This window comes from Cryptococcus neoformans (assembly GCF_000091045.1).
Source record: "Cryptococcus neoformans var. neoformans JEC21 chromosome 5 sequence".
NCBI lineage: Eukaryota > Fungi > Basidiomycota > Tremellomycetes > Tremellales > Cryptococcaceae > Cryptococcus > Cryptococcus deneoformans.
Genome location: NC_006687.1, coordinates 980001 through 996905, shown reverse-complemented (window position 1 = coordinate 996905; position 16905 = coordinate 980001). Strand labels below are relative to the sequence as shown.

The window sequence follows — 16905 nt, the reverse complement described above, 5'->3', positions numbered from 1 at the left end:
CACGATGACGCGTGACTCAACAATGCACATACATGCTTCTCCCGAATGCCGATACTGCAGATAAACAGACATTGCTCAAATCAAAAGCGAGCAATTCTCAATAGCAGCAACTGCATTGTCAGCAGTTACAACTCTACCTTGCGCTTCTTCCCCTTAACTTTCTGCTGAGCTTTCTTGCGTTTAGCCCTCTCCAACTGAGCTTTTGTCTTTTCTTTCCGAGGGATATTCGCGGCCAGCCTGTCTTGTTTTCCAGCTTGTTCGCCACCCTCCTCATCAACAGCAACAGTAGGGGAACCTTTTTCTTCAGCGATCTCCTCCTGTTCCTCTATTAGTGGACGCTTGGGTGGTCGTTGATCCTTTGCTTTCTTTGTGGCCTTAGGTCGAATGCCTGTGTCACCACGCATGAAGCATGAGACGAAGAATCCGTTAGTCTTGTCTTCTGGAAGGCACCGAATCACGCCGTTGGCGAGTTCTACTCCGCGTCAGTTTGGTCCGGCGCCAACGATGCTCCAACGACACAACTCACCCTCGTCTCCTTCCATTTCCTCAGGCCTTCCTCTTCTCTCCCATTTGGGTAGAACGGACTCTCGACTTGCCAGACCCCATCCATTCTCTTTGGCAGTATTCGACTGCAGAGCCGCCATGACGACACGCTCGTCTTCCTCAGGGTGGATAGAGCATGTGGAATAGACAATCCGTTGAGCTGACGGAACTAAGCAGGTATAGTAACGTTAGCACAATCGAAAAGGACGGCTAGTACCCACATTTGAAAGCGTGAAGGATCATTTGAAGCTGGAAGCTCGCCAACTTCTCTAGACGTTCTGTTTTCGAATCTGATTCCTCGGCATCTACATCATCTTTAGATCTGACTGTCAAACAAAGTCACCAGAAGAACTTACCGTCATCCACGAGATAGTCCAACCTGTTGACGATCCCCGAACCGGAACAACTCGGATCAAGTAATCTAACTCGTTCATCAATACTACGTCGCTTTCAACGGATTGCCATCAATGACCTACATGCGTGTGACATTCTTGAACTCTTTACTTTTAGGATCAGTGTCTGTGAAGTCAGCTCTTTGAGCTTGTACGTTGGAGCAGCGGGCTTTCTCGAGCATCTTCTCAAGAGTCTTGAATCGATTGGGAGAGCGCTCAAATGCATGGAGCTGTAGGTCACCGTTAGAACAATATTTTCCTTTGCAGTCGTCGGAATAGACTTACTTTGCCCCTGTTCGCCATCAAAGCCGAAACGTAACTAGTTTTGTTACCTGGTGCAGACCTAATATCTTCTCAACACCGACTCTCTGGAGTTCTAATTAGGCAAAAAAGACTCACGTAGCGTCCAAACACTCTCCTTCACCTTCCACCCATCCTTCCATTAAAACCCGAGCCGGGAAACAACTCGCCTTGTCTTGGAGGATTACACCTCCGCCCTCGTACCATTCATCATTTACCCACCAATTGGCTGAACCTGGGAAGGCTAACAACACGTCTGACAGGTGCGGGTCGGCAAAGTACTTTCCTTCAGGTATAGGATAAACAGGCTCATCCAGCTTTGTATATCCCTTCTTCTTCAGATACTCCCCGAGCTCTTCAAAAGGTCTCCCTGCATTGGGGTTATATCGGATATATCTCACAGCCTCTCCTTCACCACTTGTCTTTGCCAAGTCTTCCTTTTTCGTCTTGCCTTCCCTGATTTGGATTCTGACAAGTTCAGCCTTTAACCTCGCTTGGTGACGCATCACAGCGGGTTTGGGTGGCCATTTATCGGACGCTTCGATACGAGACCTAGATGAGAAGAGGAGATCGTGTAAGAGTACGAGGACGAGAGATTGTGAAGTCGGGGTCTTGGCGGGCGTGCGGGAAGGGAAAGTGGTACGTTCAAGTGCGAGGATGGGGACCGTCTTAAGCAGTTGTTGGAGGACAGGACGATCTATCTCAAAGGTGTTAGTATGACGAATGCCGATATTTGAGCTATGAAATCCAACATTTGAGGGTCTCGATAATCACTACGATACCTATCAGTACTCATTCTTACAAACAGCCTTAGAATATCTTACATGCTAATATACGCTTGGCTTCAGCGCCTGAAGCTTTCACACCAGCAGCTGCCAAAGACCCTTTTACTGATCCCTGGTGCTTATCAAGATGGTCGAGCGCGAGAGCTGCAGATTTGTAAAAGTTCATGGTGCCCAAACAAGTCTGATTATAAAAGGAGCAACGCATTCATAAGCATATATACAAGTACAACACTATGGAAGAGGCGTACATTTACTTGAGGCGCCAGAGCGTGGTCGAGATGTGCGGATGAGCCTGTAATCATTTGTCAGCGCCATCTCCTCGTGCAAGAGTCAAAAACGAGAGGTGAAACGAAAGAGTTCAGGTGTAAGAATGGATAAAGTGTACAACATGTGTTGTTCTGATAATGTAGATAAGATTTACAAACATCATGACAAGAGCTGGTATGGCAGGCATGTAGGTGTGTGTGAAAAGAGAGAATATGAACTTACGCTTTGGACAACGGATCCAGTAAATAGAAGAGATGAGAGAGATGGGAAAATGAAAAGGGAGCAGCGAAAATCAACAACGCTTGACAACTTTTTCTCATCGTCAGATGAGGGGTGGAGGTTTACGTAATATTTTGTGGGCGCGTCTGAGCCCGATTGAGCAGCGAACAAGAACTGAATGAACGACAACAACAACAGCCGAAATCAACGACCAACCGACTTTCCTTCAGACGAAAGAAACAAGTATTACCTTCTCGGTCAGCATGTCTAACAAACCATCACTCGGAAAGGGCCTTCCGTCTCAAGTCAAAAAGTCCTCACAAGGCAGGCGAGAACCCTCAGGAGGTGCATACACCATGTTCACCCCGCAACAGGTCAAGCAGTTCAAAGAAGCTTTCACCATGATTGATCAAGATGGCGATGGAAGGGTGACGGAAAGTGACCTTAGAGAAATGCTTACTAACCTTGGTACGCATATAAGCTTGTGAAGGGGTTGTATAAAAGCTGACATCTACATGCTGCCGTCAGGACAAACACCGACACCCGAGCTCCTCCATTCCCTCCTTACCTCCCGCCCCGGAAGCTCTGCCGCAACACAAAGCAAACCGATCAGTCCTTCCGACGGGGTCAACTTCACTCAGTTCCTGTCCATGATGGGTGAGCGACTTATACAGCTTGATCCAGAGCAAGATCTAGTCGATGCCTTTGCATGCTTCGATGATGGCGATAAGGGGTACGTGGATGTCAAGACGATGAGAAAACATCTAGGAGAGTTGGGTGATAGAATGGAAGACTGGGAGGTGGGTCTGATTCCATGATGATTGCATGAGGCAGATCACTGCTGATAACTTCTTGCAGATTGAGAGACTCTTCTCTGGCCCTTTCACAGATAGGCAAGGTCGTTTCAACTACCCAGAATTCGCCAAAGTACTCCGGGTAAATGATGGAGATCCTGAACGTAAAGACAAACTCTCTACATAGTCGTTTATCTTTTGTATTCTCTGTTCGTATAGCGTGTTCAATATGTGTAGACATTCCCTGTTGTAATGCATACTTTTCTCCGTCCCCACTGACATAATGTACAAATTTACTGGATGATGATCATCCACGCAAGGACAAAGAAAAAGAGGCACATGGGATAGACGGCAAGGAATGTTCGGCTCTCTGGGAGCTGTGTACCGTTGAAAAAGTTCATTGATGCTGAGAATAATTAGCATATGTTATCTTTCTGAATGATTTGGACAAGATTCACCCCAAACGGACCAGCCCCAACATGCCAAGGTTACGGGTATGCGGACAAAGATGTTGTGAACGAGGAAGGAGACAATGGAAGCGATCAATATCGGTGCAATTGCATAACCCAACACACACTGAAACAAAGTGTCAGCATTCCTGAGCACTTTTCAATCTCTAATGCCCACTCACCAAACTCTGGAAGAATGAGACTTTCCCACCCAACAGTTTCGAGTTGACAGTCACCACCACAGATCCGACAGTGATCAAAGAGATAACCAGCGAAAAGACTTGCATCGATTGATCTTGCGGCGCATCGATAGAGAGAACGATGGCGAGTGCCAAACAAATGACAAGCGGGCCCCAAAGGTCCCAGTCTCGAAGAAGCTGGCTGTGACCGCCTTTTGGAGGGTAGAGTATGAGTATAAGCTTGGCGTAGATCGAGTTGAGGTCACGCATCTATCGGTATTTCATCAATACCATGTAAATAAGATGATCTGGACAAAGAATACGCACAATGGTCTTTGATACTGGTTCGTCCAAGGTAGACTCTCCCGTATACCGCGTTTCAACCCTCACGCCTCCCCAGCCCGTCGTGCTCGTCGCCGCTCGAGGTTTATTGCTCGGCCCATCCTGACCAATCTTACCAGACACACCCGAAGGGTTGGACGGGCCAGCAACGTGGCTGGGTTGGGGTTGCTGCTGGGATGAAGAACCGGAAGGGGTCGGATTGGGATTAGGGTGGGAGAAAGAGAGCGCTTCAAGGTCGTCTTCGTCAGGTTGGCTAAGGACGAGAACGTTAGTAGGGGCATGGAAGGAGAAGGTAGGGGAGAAAGGAGGCGTACATGAACTGATGGGATTCGGAAGGAACTTGGTCGTAGGACATGGTGGATAGATGATGCTGATATAAGCACAACGTCCGGAGAATGGACTATAGAGGGAGGATTAGAGTAGCGAGAGGGGGAACGCAAAGAGCGGAAAGCGAAGATGGATGGATGATGATGAACACGGTTGTCTCTCACACGCAGCAGCACTCAATCGGTTGACGCGCTTCGGCGCCTGGTAGGTAGGTACTTTTCAGCCTTGGAAAGAGCATTGGTAGATAGATATGTCACGCTAAATGCCGGATTTTTCTGTCCTTAAGCATATGAGCGAGGGTTAGCTGTATGAGCTTGAGGTCCAAGAGGACTATTGCATTAGCTAGTTCAAGGACCGGCAGAGCCAAGTGGAACATTCTTCATAAGGTTTGGGTACCAGTCCTGCTGCGTTATTACGAGTAAACTACTATACATAAGTGTGGAAAAGACTTTCAATGTAAGAAGCCGTCGTATAATACTACAAATAACACTGAGAAGATCGGAAATAATGATCAAGCCTCGTTACTAGCCAAGTTCATTCGTCGCCACAACTCTGTTCAACCCCACTTTGGTCATCCGGTAACCTCGAGCACTTGCTACAACGTCATTTCTTTTTTGGTATTTTCTATGCTTTGCAGTGGGTGACAACTATCTGAACCTTGATATACAACTTTGATGGTTTTTTCCTTGGTTAATCAATCCACCATATAAGATGATAGCCAGAGCCTTAAAAGTGACCTTGTTCCCTCAAGAGACGCTCACCCATCTTTCCGCCCCATCAGCTTTCAGACACTTGTGCCAGTTGAAATTGTATCATTACTTACAGGAGAAACACCCCTTTTCCTTGTTCCTGCAGTCTCAGAGTATCTCCTGCCCCGGACACGTGTGTTGGCGCCGAGGGCTGCAGCCTTGTTGATCTCGGCAGCGCCTTGAGAGCCAACAGGAGTGGGTGCGGGAGGGGCGGGAGGTGGCAAAGTCGCAGGCTGCGAAGGTGATGGCGGAAGAGTAGAGTTTTGAGGAGGTGGAGAGATGATACCCTATTTTTAAAAAGTTAATGGATCGGATCTTCCTATTACAGCTGTGCTCCTCACCTTGTACCCGCCCATGCTCAATCTTCTGAGAACACCTTGGCCTCTTGCCACCTTATCGGCCATAACGCCCTTTGGCTCGGTAGGCGAGTACGACCCATTGCTTTTCAACAATTCTGTGATTCCACTCTGACCGGGACCGCCATATGGAGCGCTAACAGACATTGCTCTTCTTCCATTTGCCCATGACTGAGCGCTGGTGTCCCTAAAGTCCCCGAACTCGAAAGGGACGTTCTCATGCTCGGCTCCTTCAGTTCCCGCCTTTTTCTGGCTACCATCCACACCCATCATCGGAGGCTTGGGAGGTGATCTTCCGAAAGAAGCAGCCCATTTGAAAAGTGAACTGGGCTGGGTGGGTGTGGCGGATGCGGCAAGGCCTGGGGGTGGGAAGAAGGGTGTATGCGGGGAGATGGATGAAGCGGAAGATCCCGGGGTAGTAGTCGAGAGGCCTGGCGGAGAGGCCTGGCGGGCCGCGGTAGCGTCGGGATTGATGGGGATGGGAGAGGTCATGAAGAATGTCCTTGGTGGTGAGCGGAAGTGAAAGGTGGCGTAGGCTCTGTGGATGCAGGTGTGAGCAGGTGACTTTGCGTCCCGAGATGGGGACGGGGATTCGCGGGAATTTACCTGTAACTGGATGTGGGAAAGGGGATATAGTTGCGAGGATGCAGGTGGATATATAGACGTAGACAGCTGCGGGTTGCGGTGGGCTGCGTGGTGGAGCAGAGGACGCGTGAAAAGAGAAGGTCCAGGATTCAGGACGGGGCAATGGACGTAAACCTAAGATAGATCGGCGGGTGTCGTCGCACGTGCTGCTGGAGGTGTCGTCAGAGTAGCGTGGGGGACCAGATCCTTATCGCGGCTGTGGTTGGTTGTAGCTGGGCGGTGGCTGTGGATTACTTCTTGTGCTCCTCTTTCAACTCATAACCTGTACTGTGCAGTAGCGAGAAAAGGCGGCATCAAAGGAAGGAAGACCTGGTTATATACATCGGCCGTCATTCCACCCCAATCCATCTCTAGCCCCCCAGGCACACTCTCCCCGCAACAAACTACAACATTTCAAATTCCCCCGGGGCACCTCGGAGGGCACTCCATAGCCGCCGGTAGCTTGACTGAAGACTTGAGACTGCTTGTTTGCGCAACCAGCTGCTGGCAGCCGCTATGCACACCAAAGAGACAGCGTGTTTGTTCATCTTCACGACACGGTTTCCCACTTTGCCTAGCCTACATAGCAGGAGTAGGGCAAATCCAAAAGAAACGAAGCCCATTCGCATCAGCCACTATTATCCCAAGGAAAATCCCGAAATCCTTCGTATTTTTTTTCGACAAGAAGTAGGATTCCATGTAGAGACCCAGACGATGCTTCGGTAACCTGTATTTCTCCAAGACTTTTCCGGAGATCTTGATGATTAATTTTTCACTTCCCCCCATTCATGCTTTGGAGGAAGCAATAAGCATATCCATGTCAAGCATCGCGAGCTGTCCAACCCTATGGCAAAGAGCAGTCCGCCTGGTTGTCGAAATCGTACGTAAAATCAATCGTGAATCATGATTCATCATCGCTCTTCACAGCTGTTCCTCCTCATTTATGTTTCTTGTTTAAACGGTCATTTCATTAGCAGATTACCGAAATGAGATGATATATCCGATCCAACTTTGGCTAGTGCCATTTTTACTCAGAGTTAAAAAGCAATAACTCGAAGATTTGTGAACTGACGATACGCACATGAAAATCATGCGCCTACTATAGTATGGAAAGGAATCTGGTAGGTAACAGGTCCCGAGGATATACATCTCTTCTTTGAGTTGTACCGATACCTATCCATGAGAGCGCATAGGCGCATGATTAGAGCAATAGTAATAACAAGCATTTGTGATCCGCACAGCTAATGAAGGTAGTACTTGCGAAAAGAAGTAGCTGATGATCAGAATTAATGACCCTGACCTTGTTTGTGTTCATTAGATAGTTTGCTCATCTGTATATGGGACGCTTTCTATTCCTTGGATTGTTATTGGCTTCATAAAACCCCATCAAGCGACAACGAATACGATGCGTTTCAGATAAATGATGGCAAAGGGCATTTTTGGTGAATAGCATAGTTGAGTTACATCATGACACATTTGTAGTAATGGTCTGCATTTTGCAATCAACAACCTGGCTTTCGGCCTTTGGTTTCATGTTGGCCCAAATAGAGGGTAAACCTTGAGCGAGAGAGCCTGTAAACAATGTCATGCAACTTTTCGATTACCTTGTAATCTGTCCTACAGTGGTTCGGCGGGTGTATTTTTTCCAGCAAATTACAGGCCTGCTGCAGTCGACAAGCTGTTTTGCGTATTTTTTACAGTCTAAGGTCATGCGCAGATTGCCATACCAAGGACTAGATATGGTTTTTTTGCGGTTCTGTTGATGGTTGATGGTTGTCGATGACGGAGAGTACCATCTCTTGGATCTCTAATCTGATATATCATTGAATGTTGGACGGAATGATGTTAGCAACTGCATCGCTGCAATTGCTTTGTGAGTTATTACAGACCGCCATATTATGGTGACCGAGAGAAGAGATGACTTGAGAATGTGTAATTGGTATGCGAAGCATAGTAGTAACGCTTGGGTAAAAACAAGGATGACTTGCTCCATTTAGTACGACGAGTAGTATTATTATGAGTAGTGGCAGTCCACGACTACTGGTCATCAATACGTATTACTTGCTGCAGAGCAGTCTGAGAACGAAATGATGATGAGGATGCGACGAACCATCCGTCGATACGTTTACATGATAAAGGTTAGAAAACACAAAGCACACAGAGGACAGAAGAAGAGAAGATCATACGCCAAGCTGGGTCCAAACAAGAACGTCTTTTGGCGCTGCTCGCTGCTGTTTGTTATTTGCTGTGGAGGTTCGTTGACTGCTGTCACTGCAATATTGACGGGGCATACGTAGCGAGAGAAGATGCGGAGATGATTGATGTCCGCATGCCTGTTTAGCGGTGCATAATAAGTGGAAAACTTTCGATTATCGAGACAGAGCGCAGGCCGTAGTAGTCTACTACGTAGGCGGTCACGACGGGCATCTCAAAGCGCAAACGATCATGCATGCTCCGGCATGGCTTGTTGCGAGGGCGCCCAGCAGTATCGGGGTGGCCACTGGCCGTTGGCAGCGCAGGTACACGACGGCCCCCGGGCAATTTTATTATGCAGCATACGCAAAACGCGCGCAAAAATCCGCAGCAAAAACCTTGCACAGGATCTAGCAGGGACGGAGATTTGATTGCCCTTATTCTCGCATGAACCCTGCACAGTGCACAGGCGTTTCTTTCTCGTCGGCTGGTTTCTTGCTTCCTTGGATGGGGGGACCCTCGTAGGAAAAAAAGAGGACGAGAAGAAAGTAAACAGGGGAGTGAGTCACATAAGAAGAGGGGAGGAGGAGAGGAGACGAAAACAGATTACGGATGGCGGCTGCCGTAAAAAGCGTGAAACGCACAAGGCGCATAACCTGAGTGAAATACATGTATGCAAGAATAGAAGTCTGTTTTAGCTGTGCACGAAAATGGCGCTAAATGACACGAAGCCGTCGAAGACGGGGGAGGGCTTGTTTACTGCTGGTTGCTTTTGGTCTTTGCTTTCTAGTAACTCTTTCTTCTTCCTTCCTCAGTTGTGCTCACCCCCATCGCCCCGCCACCGCACGCGTCGTCACCGAGTGTTCTCCACTCTTTCCATCGTCTCATAGCGCACAGACCTCGCGCATCAGATCCTTTATAACCTCCATTTACGACATTTCTCGACCCGCTTCGCACTTCTTCCGGTTTCCTCAAAACTTTCGCTCTTTTTATCCACTTTCTTTCCTCGCTTTTCTACAGTACCGCATCAACACCACATAGCATAAACATCACCATGCTCACCTATCAAGCAGCCCTAGCGCTCATCCCCTTCATCTCATTCCTCCCAGCATATGCCCTTGATGCTGATGCGATGCGCTCGCGCTCAGTCTACCAAGTCGTCACCGATCGATTTGCGCGTAATTCTTCTTCAACCGGCGATTGTAATGTCGCCGACCGCACATACTGCGGTGGTACTTGGTCCGCTCTCGCCGACAAACTCGACTATATTCAGGGAATGGGCTTTGACACTGTCTGGATATCTCCGGTCGTCGAAAACATTGGCGGCACTACAGGCGAGGGCGAGGCATATCACGGTTACTGGACTCTTGATCCCGAGTCCCTCAACTCCAACTTTGGGTCCGCTGATGACCTTAAGACTTTGAGTTCTTCATTGCACGCCAGGGGAATGTACCTCCAGGTCGACGTCGTCGTTAACCACGTCGCTGCCACGTCTAGTTCTACCTTCCAACCCTCCGAATCTTACGGTCCTTTCAGTACTTCTGAAGACTACCACCCTTTCTGCTGGATCACTGACTACAACAACCAGACCAACGTTGAGCAATGTTGGCTTGGTGACGACTCTGTCGCTTTGGCCGACTTGAACACTGAGAGTGACACTGTTGTTTCTTACTGGAACCAATGGATCACAGACCTTGTTTCCAACTACACTTTCGATGCCATTCGAATTGATACCGTCAAGCATGTTCGTCAATCTTTCTGGCCAGATTTCGTCAACGCTGCCGGTGTCTTCAACCAGGGTGAAGTCCTCCTGGCGGATGTGCCATATGTCGCTGGCTACCAGAAGAATGCGTCTATCAACCCTTTCAACTACCCCGTTTATTATCCCCTTGTTCGCGCTTTCAACGGCACTGGACAGAGCTTCAGCGAGCTCATCAACATGGTTTCTTATGTAAATAGCAACTTCACCGACCCTACCCTTCTTGGTACTTTCTTGGACAACCACGATAACGCCAGGTTTGAGAGCTTTGTCACCGACCCTTCAGTGAGTCACCCTTCCAAGTTTTCTCCGTGTGCGTTAGTCACTAATACCCCGAACAGTTGATCAAGAATGCTCAGGCTTATCCTCTTGTCACCGATGGAATTCCCTATGTTTACTGTAAGTTCCTTCATGCATAAAACACGGCCTTGGTTAATTTTTTTTCCCTCCAAAGACGGTAGTGAAGCCGGCTTCAACGGTGGCAACGACCCTGAGAACCGAGAGCCCATGTGGACCAGCAACTACGACACCAGTTCCGACATGTACAAGTTCTTCACTTCTTTAAACGCTGCCCGTTCTGCTGCTGGCAACGCTTCTAGCACTTTCTATACTGACAAGGTCAGTATCGGTTGTCCATTACTCTGGAGTTTGGCTGACGTTTTGGTGTTAGATGACTCTCTCTCAGCCCTCTGAGAGCACCCTTCTCGTTGCCAAGAAGCCCCTTATGTCTGTTTTCTCTAACAGCGGTTCTTCCGCTTCCAACACCTCTGTTTCCGTCGACTCTTCCTCTTCCGGCTGGGCCGCTTCTACCAACGTCATTGACGCCCTCACTTGCGAGTCTTTCACTACCGACGATTCCGGAAACCTCGCAGTGACCATCTACCAGGGTGAACCCCGGGTTCTCATCGAGGACAGCCAAAAAGGATCCTTGTGCGGTGGCTCTAGCTCTAATTCTTCTTCAACCTCTAACGACAGTGGCGCGGGAATGACCACAAAGGTCAGCGGCTGGGTCGCACTTGCAGGTGTCTTCGTTGCTGGATTACAGGTTCTTTTGTAAGAACGTGTTAGAGAAAACAGGTGGGAAGTTGTTGGAAGAATTACTGAGAGATTTTTTCGAAAAATCAGTGTAGCGTATACGAGAATCGTACGGTACCAGGTTTAATACGGCCTTATTTTACCTGAACCCAATAGATGCATTTCGATGGACAATAGTAATGATAAGAGAAGTGACAATTGATTGACGATATCTATAAGTACAATGTATCTGGGAAATGGTAGTGGTTAGTTCAAACAAAAGACATAATATTGGGTTACACATACAGTCGAGACGACATGCCTGACATCGCAAGCAACCTTTCATCTGCTTTCATCGTATACTTTTAAACTTTACCGGTTTCCTCGGCCTTCTCCCGCTCCAATGCCTCCCAGACGGCCTTCTTCTTTGCTGTTCTCTCCTTGGCGGCATTGCGGTTCCTCTCAGTTCGCTCCAATCGCTACAAGACTCGTCAGGATTGTTCATAGGTGGCATGTAATACAGTCGCCGAACCATGCACCAAAAACATCTCATGCAGATAAGGATACGATAGAATGAACTCACTTCTTGCCTCAGACAAGCTCCCAAAGCAGCCTTTTGATCGTTACAGACCCCAACGAGCCTGGCAAGATAGCCTCTGGAGTGACATTCCTCCAAAGCTTGGATAAATTCGGCGCAGGCTGATATTTGTGCAAACAATCGGTGAGTTGACCGCCATACATAAGCGTTGGGACCTACCTAATTGTCTATCAGGGTTACCAAGGAAGGCGTGCATTGTGTACGTGCCGGTGAGATTGAACGAGAACAGATGAATGTGAATGAAGACTGGATTGCAAGAGTAGATGAATGAAAAAACAGTGAAATTCATTCGGCGGCGAGCGCAATACTACTAGAAGATGGCGCAACAAGAAAGGATGACTTTTCCGACGACTTTTCCGAATGTTCACGTCGTCCCATTCTCTCACATGCATGGCTTTTTCGGGTTTTTTCGAGTCATAGTCCATTCCTGTCCTTGTTACCCTATTTGTCCTTCCTTGGATTTCCTGCTGCTTCCTGCTTAGTCCCACCTCAAGCTAGACTCAAGGGATCTCTTTGATTTACGTAAGCCTCCACCTTTGCCTACGGCCTTGAAGATTGGAGGTGGCGAGAAATGTTCTCCAAGGATCGACAACTAGCTGACGGTTGAAAATATATATTCAGACTTACCCTACATTCATAGCTAGCGTGTCCCAAATGTCCGCCATCAGAACATCCATACTTCGCTCTTTTCGAGCTACTCCTACAACTTCCAGAGCCATTGTTGTTTCCCAAAAATTTACTGCTTTCCGGCAATCACTCCACCTTCATCCCGCATACCAGACTGCTAGGCGATGGAATTCCAGCGTCCCCGAGAATCCTCAGTTAGAAGCACCCGAAAATGGAAGTAGTCCCAGACAAGTGGGTCAGATTGAACCACGGCTGTAAGCTCCTTCGTGCTGGCTTGTCAGGATGTGCTACATGCTAATTCAATGTATCAGGCAAATGACGTTCACTTGCACTGCTGATGATTGTGGCCATCGTTCTACGCACGAGTTCTCCAAAAGAAGCTATCAGAAGGGTATCGTGCTTGTGCAATGCCCAAGCTGTAAAGCAAGGTAAGTTTAAAAAGTTCATCGAAAGTAGAAAGGTGACTGAGTCACTTTATCGCACAGACATCTGATAGCAGACCATCTTGGATGGTTCAAAGTGAGTTTACCAATGATCATCCGTAGCCAAGAGTACAAGAAACTGATGGCCACGTGCAGGAAAGCCTTGAAGGAGGAAAACTCAAGACAGTCGAAGATTTATTAGCAGCGAAGGGGGAGAAGATAAAAAAGGGACGAATCAACTTTGATGGGGATATCGAAATTGAAGACGAATAGATTTTGAAGGTGATGTAGCACTATTCTTCCTATTGGAAAATTGGCAGCGTACATTTATTTGCTAGCTGATGCTCGTTTGCTCATTGGTGCATGCTTACAACGTCAGGAATTCATTCACTTCTGATTGAGATCTTGGGACGACTTGTTTCATCTTCTGCTTCTATCATGCCTCTCTGACATTACTTTGCTCAAGGAAATTAAATTTAAGAAGCAATCGGCATATTGTTGCCGCGTTTTGTCAGATGTTCCTCGCAAAATAGCCTTTCCGAAGGCTCTTAGAACACAGTTTGATTAGCGCTTGACAAGGACAGATGAAGCTTCAACTGATGGTCCCTTACCAGTTTGTCGTCGACGACTGGGTCTGCCGGCCGGCAATATCCTCGCTCACCTGCCCATGTTTGACATGGGCTTCGACTACAATCTAATTTTGACTTACCTTTCACGTCGTAAATACCTTCCTTTACATCCTCCCCCCTCTGTCGACATTGCGAACCTTTTACGACCTTCCTTTGCGGCTCTTTCGAAATGACTTATAATAATATTCCCAGAAGGTATGTCTCGTTTTGCCACAACCTTTGATTTGCTTGCCCCTAGGCCACATCCTATTTGCATTGGGTTCATCAAGAAACGAGGTCGGCATAAAAACATCTCCGGAGTTCAGACATATCATTGCCCACTCGCATCTTACACTTCATCAAAAGGCAACCCATAAAAGGCCCGACCTTGGGATCTATAAGCACAAAATCTCGATAGGTAAGAACGATTCCGCTGGATGCGGAAGAATGGCGTCGCTTGAGACTTACGAAAATGTAATATATATCATCAGTTGAGAAAACAAAAGGCGACATCTGCCTCCATTTCGGACAGTAGGATTTCTAGGGCCTAACGATACAGGATACCTTAGTGACAAAAGGAGCCCACAACTTATCGTCTACTGAGCTGGCACTAGCCAATGAAGGCCTTGCATTATAAAACGATATTGAGCCAACGCAATACTGTCCCCAACGCGTGTCCGGCTGGTAAACACACGAAAAAGTTATTCACCGCAGGACTGCACAAGCGATCCACCATAGAAAAACGAAAAAATCCCCAGGAGCAAATTCGAATCAACGACGGACTGGCCATTTGCCTTTTTGGATTCAGTGCGCAAATTCAGAACCAGCGGATCGAAGGGTCAGAAGAAGTATCACCACAGCTCAGTTGCCAAAAACAGTTGAATATGTACGATCTCGACTACGAAGAGGAATTGAGACAGCAGACTGTCATGGCGGTAAGTTCGGCCTTGCTTGGGGATACAGCTGAAGATCGGCTGCAGGAGGTATTACCTGATGCTGAGATGTGGGTCATCCAAAATGAACACTAGAACAACTTAATCATACTACTTTAGGTGGCGGAAATGGGAAAAGACTGAAGCTCCTCTTCGACAGGGCCGTGGCTGGTACCCCCGCCTCGACCGTCATTTCCTCGAACTCCTAGTGATTTCCGAGATCCATTGTTTATCCTACCCTCTCGATAAAATCAACGCCCCACCAGGTCATGCTGAACGCGTTCACCGTCATGCCATTCGTGTGCGGCGGGTTGCTTGTAAAAGGATTGGCGCGGAAAGGTTGCAAGCGTATTGCGAGAGGGTAAAAGAAGCTTTTGAGGCGTATATGATGGGTGGTTGGGCCAGAGTACAAGCTCATGCGCAGGCGCAAATGAGAGGGCAGATGAGGGGCGCAATAGAAGTGAATCACTTTGAAGACGCAGAAGATGAAGAAACAGATGAGAATAGGGGAAGGAAATTAGGAAGGGGGAACGGAAGCATGGTCCGTGAGGTATCGCCTGTACAAAAGCCATCAACAGGGAATTCGTTAACACTGAATGACCCGCTTACCGATTACGAGGATGAAGAGGACCAGAGTTATCTCCTTGAGATAGACTTGAAGGAAGTTCAGTTAGATGGACTCTCAGAAGAAGAGTTTGATGAAGACTTCGGCGACAGCGCATCTATTAAAGCGACATTAGGGACGAACAGTAATGAAATCGCTGGGACGAGGATGGATGTAGACAGTGAATGCACATATTCTAGCCTGGCAGAAGGCGGAAAACGCGGTCCCCAGGTAAGTTATTCGTCTTTTACAACCGAAGAAGAATACCAGTCCAACTACGACCGATAGATCCGTATACAGGCCCCGGAAATAATTAAAGAAGCTTCATGAAACGTGAGATCGGCGATCTAAGCATGATGTATGTGATTCTAAAGCTGACTCTACATAGAGTGATTAACGCGTGACTATGTATCGTGTCATGGAGCTGACCATATTGCTCTTGGTGGCTAGTTTTGATGATTGGTGGCGGACGACGACAATCATGTGGGATTTAAGAGTGAAAATTTTGACCCAATTTCATTACACTAGGAAAAGTTTGTAAAAAGAGTTTGTATGTACACTCTGACACATTGACTGAATCCATGACTGGGAGTACAACGTGCATTATTTGTTCATATAAACAATAGAAACAAAAATCAAAGCACTCAAGGATGTTATAAATACAGTCTTATTACCCAAAGCCAATTTGGTCTATCGCCAGTGAATCCATGGCAGAGTTTGACATAGCGGGAGTCGTTGATTATAATAACGTTCTGGAACTTCGTGCTGGTGTTCTGAAACCCAACAAACCAGTCCCATGAGCATGAAGGCGATATGCTCAAGCTTTCTTACGCGAGACGACATGGTTACGAACGTAAGTCCGCGAGCAGCTTCCCTGTGGCCGAGATGGAGACAAAACTCTGTCAAGAGCCATACGGATTTGTGGATGGTGATGGAAAGTGCGAGTTGAAGAGGGATTTGGGTACGACATGCCTACACCCGATCACCGCGAGCCTTACCTTCTCCAGCCAATTTCAGTTAAAAGGCACAGACATTTTAAGTATGCATGTATGGTAACGTTAAAAGGGCGGACCTGGAAGCAACTCCGTCAGCCTAAGAGTTTTGACCGGCTGCTATGGAATTAAAAGGGACATAAAAGGGGCGTTTCGCGAATATTAGTAGAGACAGAAACGCATGAAAAAGAAGTCATATTTACGGAAAACCAGTTTTACATTCTTAGTAGCATACTTATATAACTATACAGGGGTGTAAAAAAGTGGTTAAAAAGTGGTAAAAAGTGCATGCCTACAGGATATTTTTGCGCGTCTAAAAACAAGCTTCAGCCAATTTTAACTAAGTGACCCAGGGATGTAAAGAACGCACACACGGTATTTTTGGATGCACGGACCCGAGCTCAGTTCAATGGTACAAGATTGAAGGCCGTACAATGAGCTTTAACCGAGTAATAAGGGATTGAAAAACACATAAAAGTTGGACGTGGGGGGGTAATAAGAGCCCGCTAACGCGAACGACTAGGGCCGGTAAGATCGTCGAATTTTGTAGAAGGATTGGGAGGATTGGGGATGAGCGCCCTGAAGGCTATTCGCACTGGATAGAGTGTGTGAGCAATCACGGAGCAAAGAGGAGCAGAGATGTGATGTACTCACCTCGTTTGATGAACGCAAAGAGGTCACGATCAAAATTCAATTGACGAACCAGGTCGGGAAGGGAAGGGATAGGAGGATCGCAATTGGGCACTATGTGTTCAATCAGCGAAAAGCACAGCTCATCCCCGTCAGTCACAAACCTGAGTAGACTTGTTTTGATACGTCCACAATGATGG

General features: G+C 47.5%; 9 protein-coding genes across 9 annotated transcripts in view; 4 read left to right on the top strand and 5 right to left on the bottom strand.

Annotated features, from left to right (window-relative positions):
* Positions 1-14: 14 nt before the first annotated feature.
* On the bottom strand, positions 15-2556 carry CNE03520 (nucleus protein, putative). The gene is made up of 11 exons (XM_570919.2): positions 2510-2556; positions 2269-2312; positions 2060-2201; positions 1988-2008; positions 1335-1932; positions 1221-1278; positions 1020-1165; positions 900-964; positions 765-848; positions 527-712; positions 15-472 (listed from the first exon to the last, which is right to left on the bottom strand). The coding sequence occupies exons 3-11, from the start codon at positions 2184-2186 to the stop codon at positions 126-128; spliced, it is 1632 nt and encodes a 543-aa protein (XP_570919.1). The 5' UTR covers positions 2187-2201; positions 2269-2312; positions 2510-2556; the 3' UTR covers positions 15-125.
* A 148-nt stretch (positions 2557-2704) lies between these two features.
* Positions 2705-3573, top strand: CNE03510 (myosin, light chain 2, 20 kDa, putative). Its single transcript, XM_570917.2, has 3 exons — positions 2705-2974; positions 3035-3306; positions 3365-3573. The coding sequence occupies exons 1-3, from the start codon at positions 2770-2772 to the stop codon at positions 3485-3487; spliced, it is 600 nt and encodes a 199-aa protein (XP_570917.1). The 5' UTR covers positions 2705-2769; the 3' UTR covers positions 3488-3573.
* On the bottom strand, positions 3312-4695 carry CNE03500 (vesicle-mediated transport-related protein, putative). The gene is made up of 5 exons (XM_570916.2): positions 4585-4695; positions 4256-4523; positions 3932-4198; positions 3759-3876; positions 3312-3706 (listed from the first exon to the last, which is right to left on the bottom strand). The coding sequence occupies exons 1-5, from the start codon at positions 4623-4625 to the stop codon at positions 3594-3596; spliced, it is 807 nt and encodes a 268-aa protein (XP_570916.1). The 5' UTR covers positions 4626-4695; the 3' UTR covers positions 3312-3593.
* A 264-nt stretch (positions 4696-4959) lies between these two features.
* CNE03490 (hypothetical protein) lies at positions 4960-6612 on the bottom strand. The gene is made up of 4 exons (XM_570915.2): positions 6309-6612; positions 5688-6240; positions 5421-5633; positions 4960-5362 (listed from the first exon to the last, which is right to left on the bottom strand). Exons 2-4 carry the CDS (start codon positions 6192-6194, stop codon positions 5324-5326), a joined length of 759 nt encoding a protein of 252 aa, XP_570915.1. The 5' UTR covers positions 6195-6240; positions 6309-6612; the 3' UTR covers positions 4960-5323.
* Positions 6613-9331: 2719 nt separating this feature from the next.
* Positions 9332-11535, top strand: CNE03480 (Alpha-amylase precursor, putative). The gene is made up of 4 exons (XM_570914.1): positions 9332-10563; positions 10620-10677; positions 10733-10896; positions 10949-11535. The coding sequence occupies exons 1-4, from the start codon at positions 9574-9576 to the stop codon at positions 11333-11335; spliced, it is 1599 nt and encodes a 532-aa protein (XP_570914.1). The 5' UTR covers positions 9332-9573; the 3' UTR covers positions 11336-11535.
* Positions 11441-12156, bottom strand: CNE03470 (hypothetical protein). The gene is made up of 4 exons (XM_024657252.1): positions 12050-12156; positions 11876-11991; positions 11599-11771; positions 11441-11542 (listed from the first exon to the last, which is right to left on the bottom strand). Exons 1-3 carry the CDS (start codon positions 12084-12086, stop codon positions 11658-11660), a joined length of 267 nt encoding a protein of 88 aa, XP_024512888.1. The 5' UTR covers positions 12087-12156; the 3' UTR covers positions 11441-11542; positions 11599-11657.
* Positions 12157-12298: 142 nt separating this feature from the next.
* CNE03465 (hypothetical protein) lies at positions 12299-13317 on the top strand. Its single transcript, XM_024658538.1, has 5 exons — positions 12299-12412; positions 12512-12771; positions 12829-12945; positions 13003-13036; positions 13096-13317. The coding sequence occupies exons 2-5, from the start codon at positions 12545-12547 to the stop codon at positions 13210-13212; spliced, it is 495 nt and encodes a 164-aa protein (XP_024514386.1). The 5' UTR covers positions 12299-12412; positions 12512-12544; the 3' UTR covers positions 13213-13317.
* A 1-nt stretch (position 13318) lies between these two features.
* CNE03463 (hypothetical protein) lies at positions 13319-16106 on the top strand. Its single transcript, XM_024658537.1, has 6 exons — positions 13319-13965; positions 14039-14482; positions 14528-14550; positions 14600-15314; positions 15372-15416; positions 15472-16106. Exons 2-5 carry the CDS (start codon positions 14165-14167, stop codon positions 15411-15413), a joined length of 1098 nt encoding a protein of 365 aa, XP_024514385.1. The 5' UTR covers positions 13319-13965; positions 14039-14164; the 3' UTR covers positions 15414-15416; positions 15472-16106.
* Positions 16107-16122: 16 nt separating this feature from the next.
* CNE03460 (expressed protein) overlaps positions 16123-16905 on the bottom strand; it is a 1514-nt gene continuing 731 nt past the window's right edge. The window contains exons 3-6 of the mRNA XM_024657251.1: positions 16870-16905; positions 16730-16819; positions 16446-16670; positions 16123-16388 (exon numbers count right to left, since the gene is read on the bottom strand). The exon at positions 16870-16905 is cut by the window's right edge and continues 60 nt beyond it. Of these exons, the coding sequence (XP_024512887.1) occupies positions 16582-16670; positions 16730-16819; positions 16870-16905 (215 nt within the window). The 3' untranslated portion in view covers positions 16123-16388; positions 16446-16581. The remainder of the gene's footprint in view (positions 16389-16445; positions 16671-16729; positions 16820-16869) is intronic.

Excerpts from the sequence above, each read along its gene's own strand:
- CNE03520 (XM_570919.2), bottom strand. The coding sequence starts at position 2,186 with ATGAACTTTTACAAATCTGCAGCTCTCGCGCTCGACCATCTTGATAAG. Across the intron at positions 1,166-1,220 it reads TGATGGCGAACAGGGGCAAA|CTCCATGCATTTGAGCGCTC; the intron begins GTAAGTCTATTC and ends GGTGACCTACAG. Across the intron at positions 849-899 it reads GGACTATCTCGTGGATGACG|ATGCCGAGGAATCAGATTCG; the intron begins GTAAGTTCTTCT and ends AAGATGATGTAG.
- CNE03510 (XM_570917.2), top strand. The coding sequence starts at position 2,770 with ATGTCTAACAAACCATCACTCGGAAAGGGCCTTCCGTCTCAAGTCAAA. Across the intron at positions 2,975-3,034 it reads AGAAATGCTTACTAACCTTG|GACAAACACCGACACCCGAG; the intron begins GTACGCATATAA and ends TGCTGCCGTCAG. Across the intron at positions 3,307-3,364 it reads ATAGAATGGAAGACTGGGAG|ATTGAGAGACTCTTCTCTGG; the intron begins GTGGGTCTGATT and ends AACTTCTTGCAG.
- CNE03500 (XM_570916.2), bottom strand. The coding sequence starts at position 4,625 with ATGTCCTACGACCAAGTTCCTTCCGAATCCCATCAGTTCAT. Across the intron at positions 3,877-3,931 it reads TCTCATTCTTCCAGAGTTTG|TGTGTGTTGGGTTATGCAAT; the intron begins GTGAGTGGGCAT and ends ACTTTGTTTCAG. Across the intron at positions 3,707-3,758 it reads TTGGGGCTGGTCCGTTTGGG|CATCAATGAACTTTTTCAAC; the intron begins GTGAATCTTGTC and ends AATTATTCTCAG.
- CNE03490 (XM_570915.2), bottom strand. The coding sequence starts at position 6,194 with ATGACCTCTCCCATCCCCATCAATCCCGACGCTACCGCGGCCCGCCAG. Across the intron at positions 5,634-5,687 it reads TGAGCATGGGCGGGTACAAG|GGTATCATCTCTCCACCTCC; the intron begins GTGAGGAGCACA and ends TTTTAAAAATAG. Across the intron at positions 5,363-5,420 it reads GGAAAAGGGGTGTTTCTCCT|ATGGGTGAGCGTCTCTTGAG; the intron begins GTAAGTAATGAT and ends TGGGGCGGAAAG.
- CNE03480 (XM_570914.1), top strand. The coding sequence starts at position 9,574 with ATGCTCACCTATCAAGCAGCCCTAGCGCTCATCCCCTTCATCTCATTC. Across the intron at positions 10,678-10,732 it reads TGGAATTCCCTATGTTTACT|ACGGTAGTGAAGCCGGCTTC; the intron begins GTAAGTTCCTTC and ends TTCCCTCCAAAG. Across the intron at positions 10,897-10,948 it reads GCACTTTCTATACTGACAAG|ATGACTCTCTCTCAGCCCTC; the intron begins GTCAGTATCGGT and ends TTTTGGTGTTAG.
- CNE03470 (XM_024657252.1), bottom strand. The coding sequence starts at position 12,086 with ATGCACGCCTTCCTTGGTAACCCTGATAGACAATTAG. Across the intron at positions 11,992-12,049 it reads TAACCCTGATAGACAATTAG|CCTGCGCCGAATTTATCCAA; the intron begins GTAGGTCCCAAC and ends CACAAATATCAG. Across the intron at positions 11,772-11,875 it reads GAGCTTGTCTGAGGCAAGAA|CGATTGGAGCGAACTGAGAG; the intron begins GTGAGTTCATTC and ends CGAGTCTTGTAG.
- CNE03465 (XM_024658538.1), top strand. The coding sequence starts at position 12,545 with ATGTCCGCCATCAGAACATCCATACTTCGCTCTTTTCGAGCTACTCCT. Across the intron at positions 12,772-12,828 it reads GGTCAGATTGAACCACGGCT|GCAAATGACGTTCACTTGCA; the intron begins GTAAGCTCCTTC and ends TCAATGTATCAG. Across the intron at positions 12,946-13,002 it reads TGCCCAAGCTGTAAAGCAAG|ACATCTGATAGCAGACCATC; the intron begins GTAAGTTTAAAA and ends TTTATCGCACAG.
- CNE03463 (XM_024658537.1), top strand. The coding sequence starts at position 14,165 with ATGAAGGCCTTGCATTATAAAACGATATTGAGCCAACGCAATACTGTC. Across the intron at positions 14,551-14,599 it reads GTATTACCTGATGCTGAGAT|GTGGCGGAAATGGGAAAAGA; the intron begins GTGGGTCATCCA and ends ATACTACTTTAG. Across the intron at positions 15,315-15,371 it reads GCGGAAAACGCGGTCCCCAG|ATCCGTATACAGGCCCCGGA; the intron begins GTAAGTTATTCG and ends TACGACCGATAG.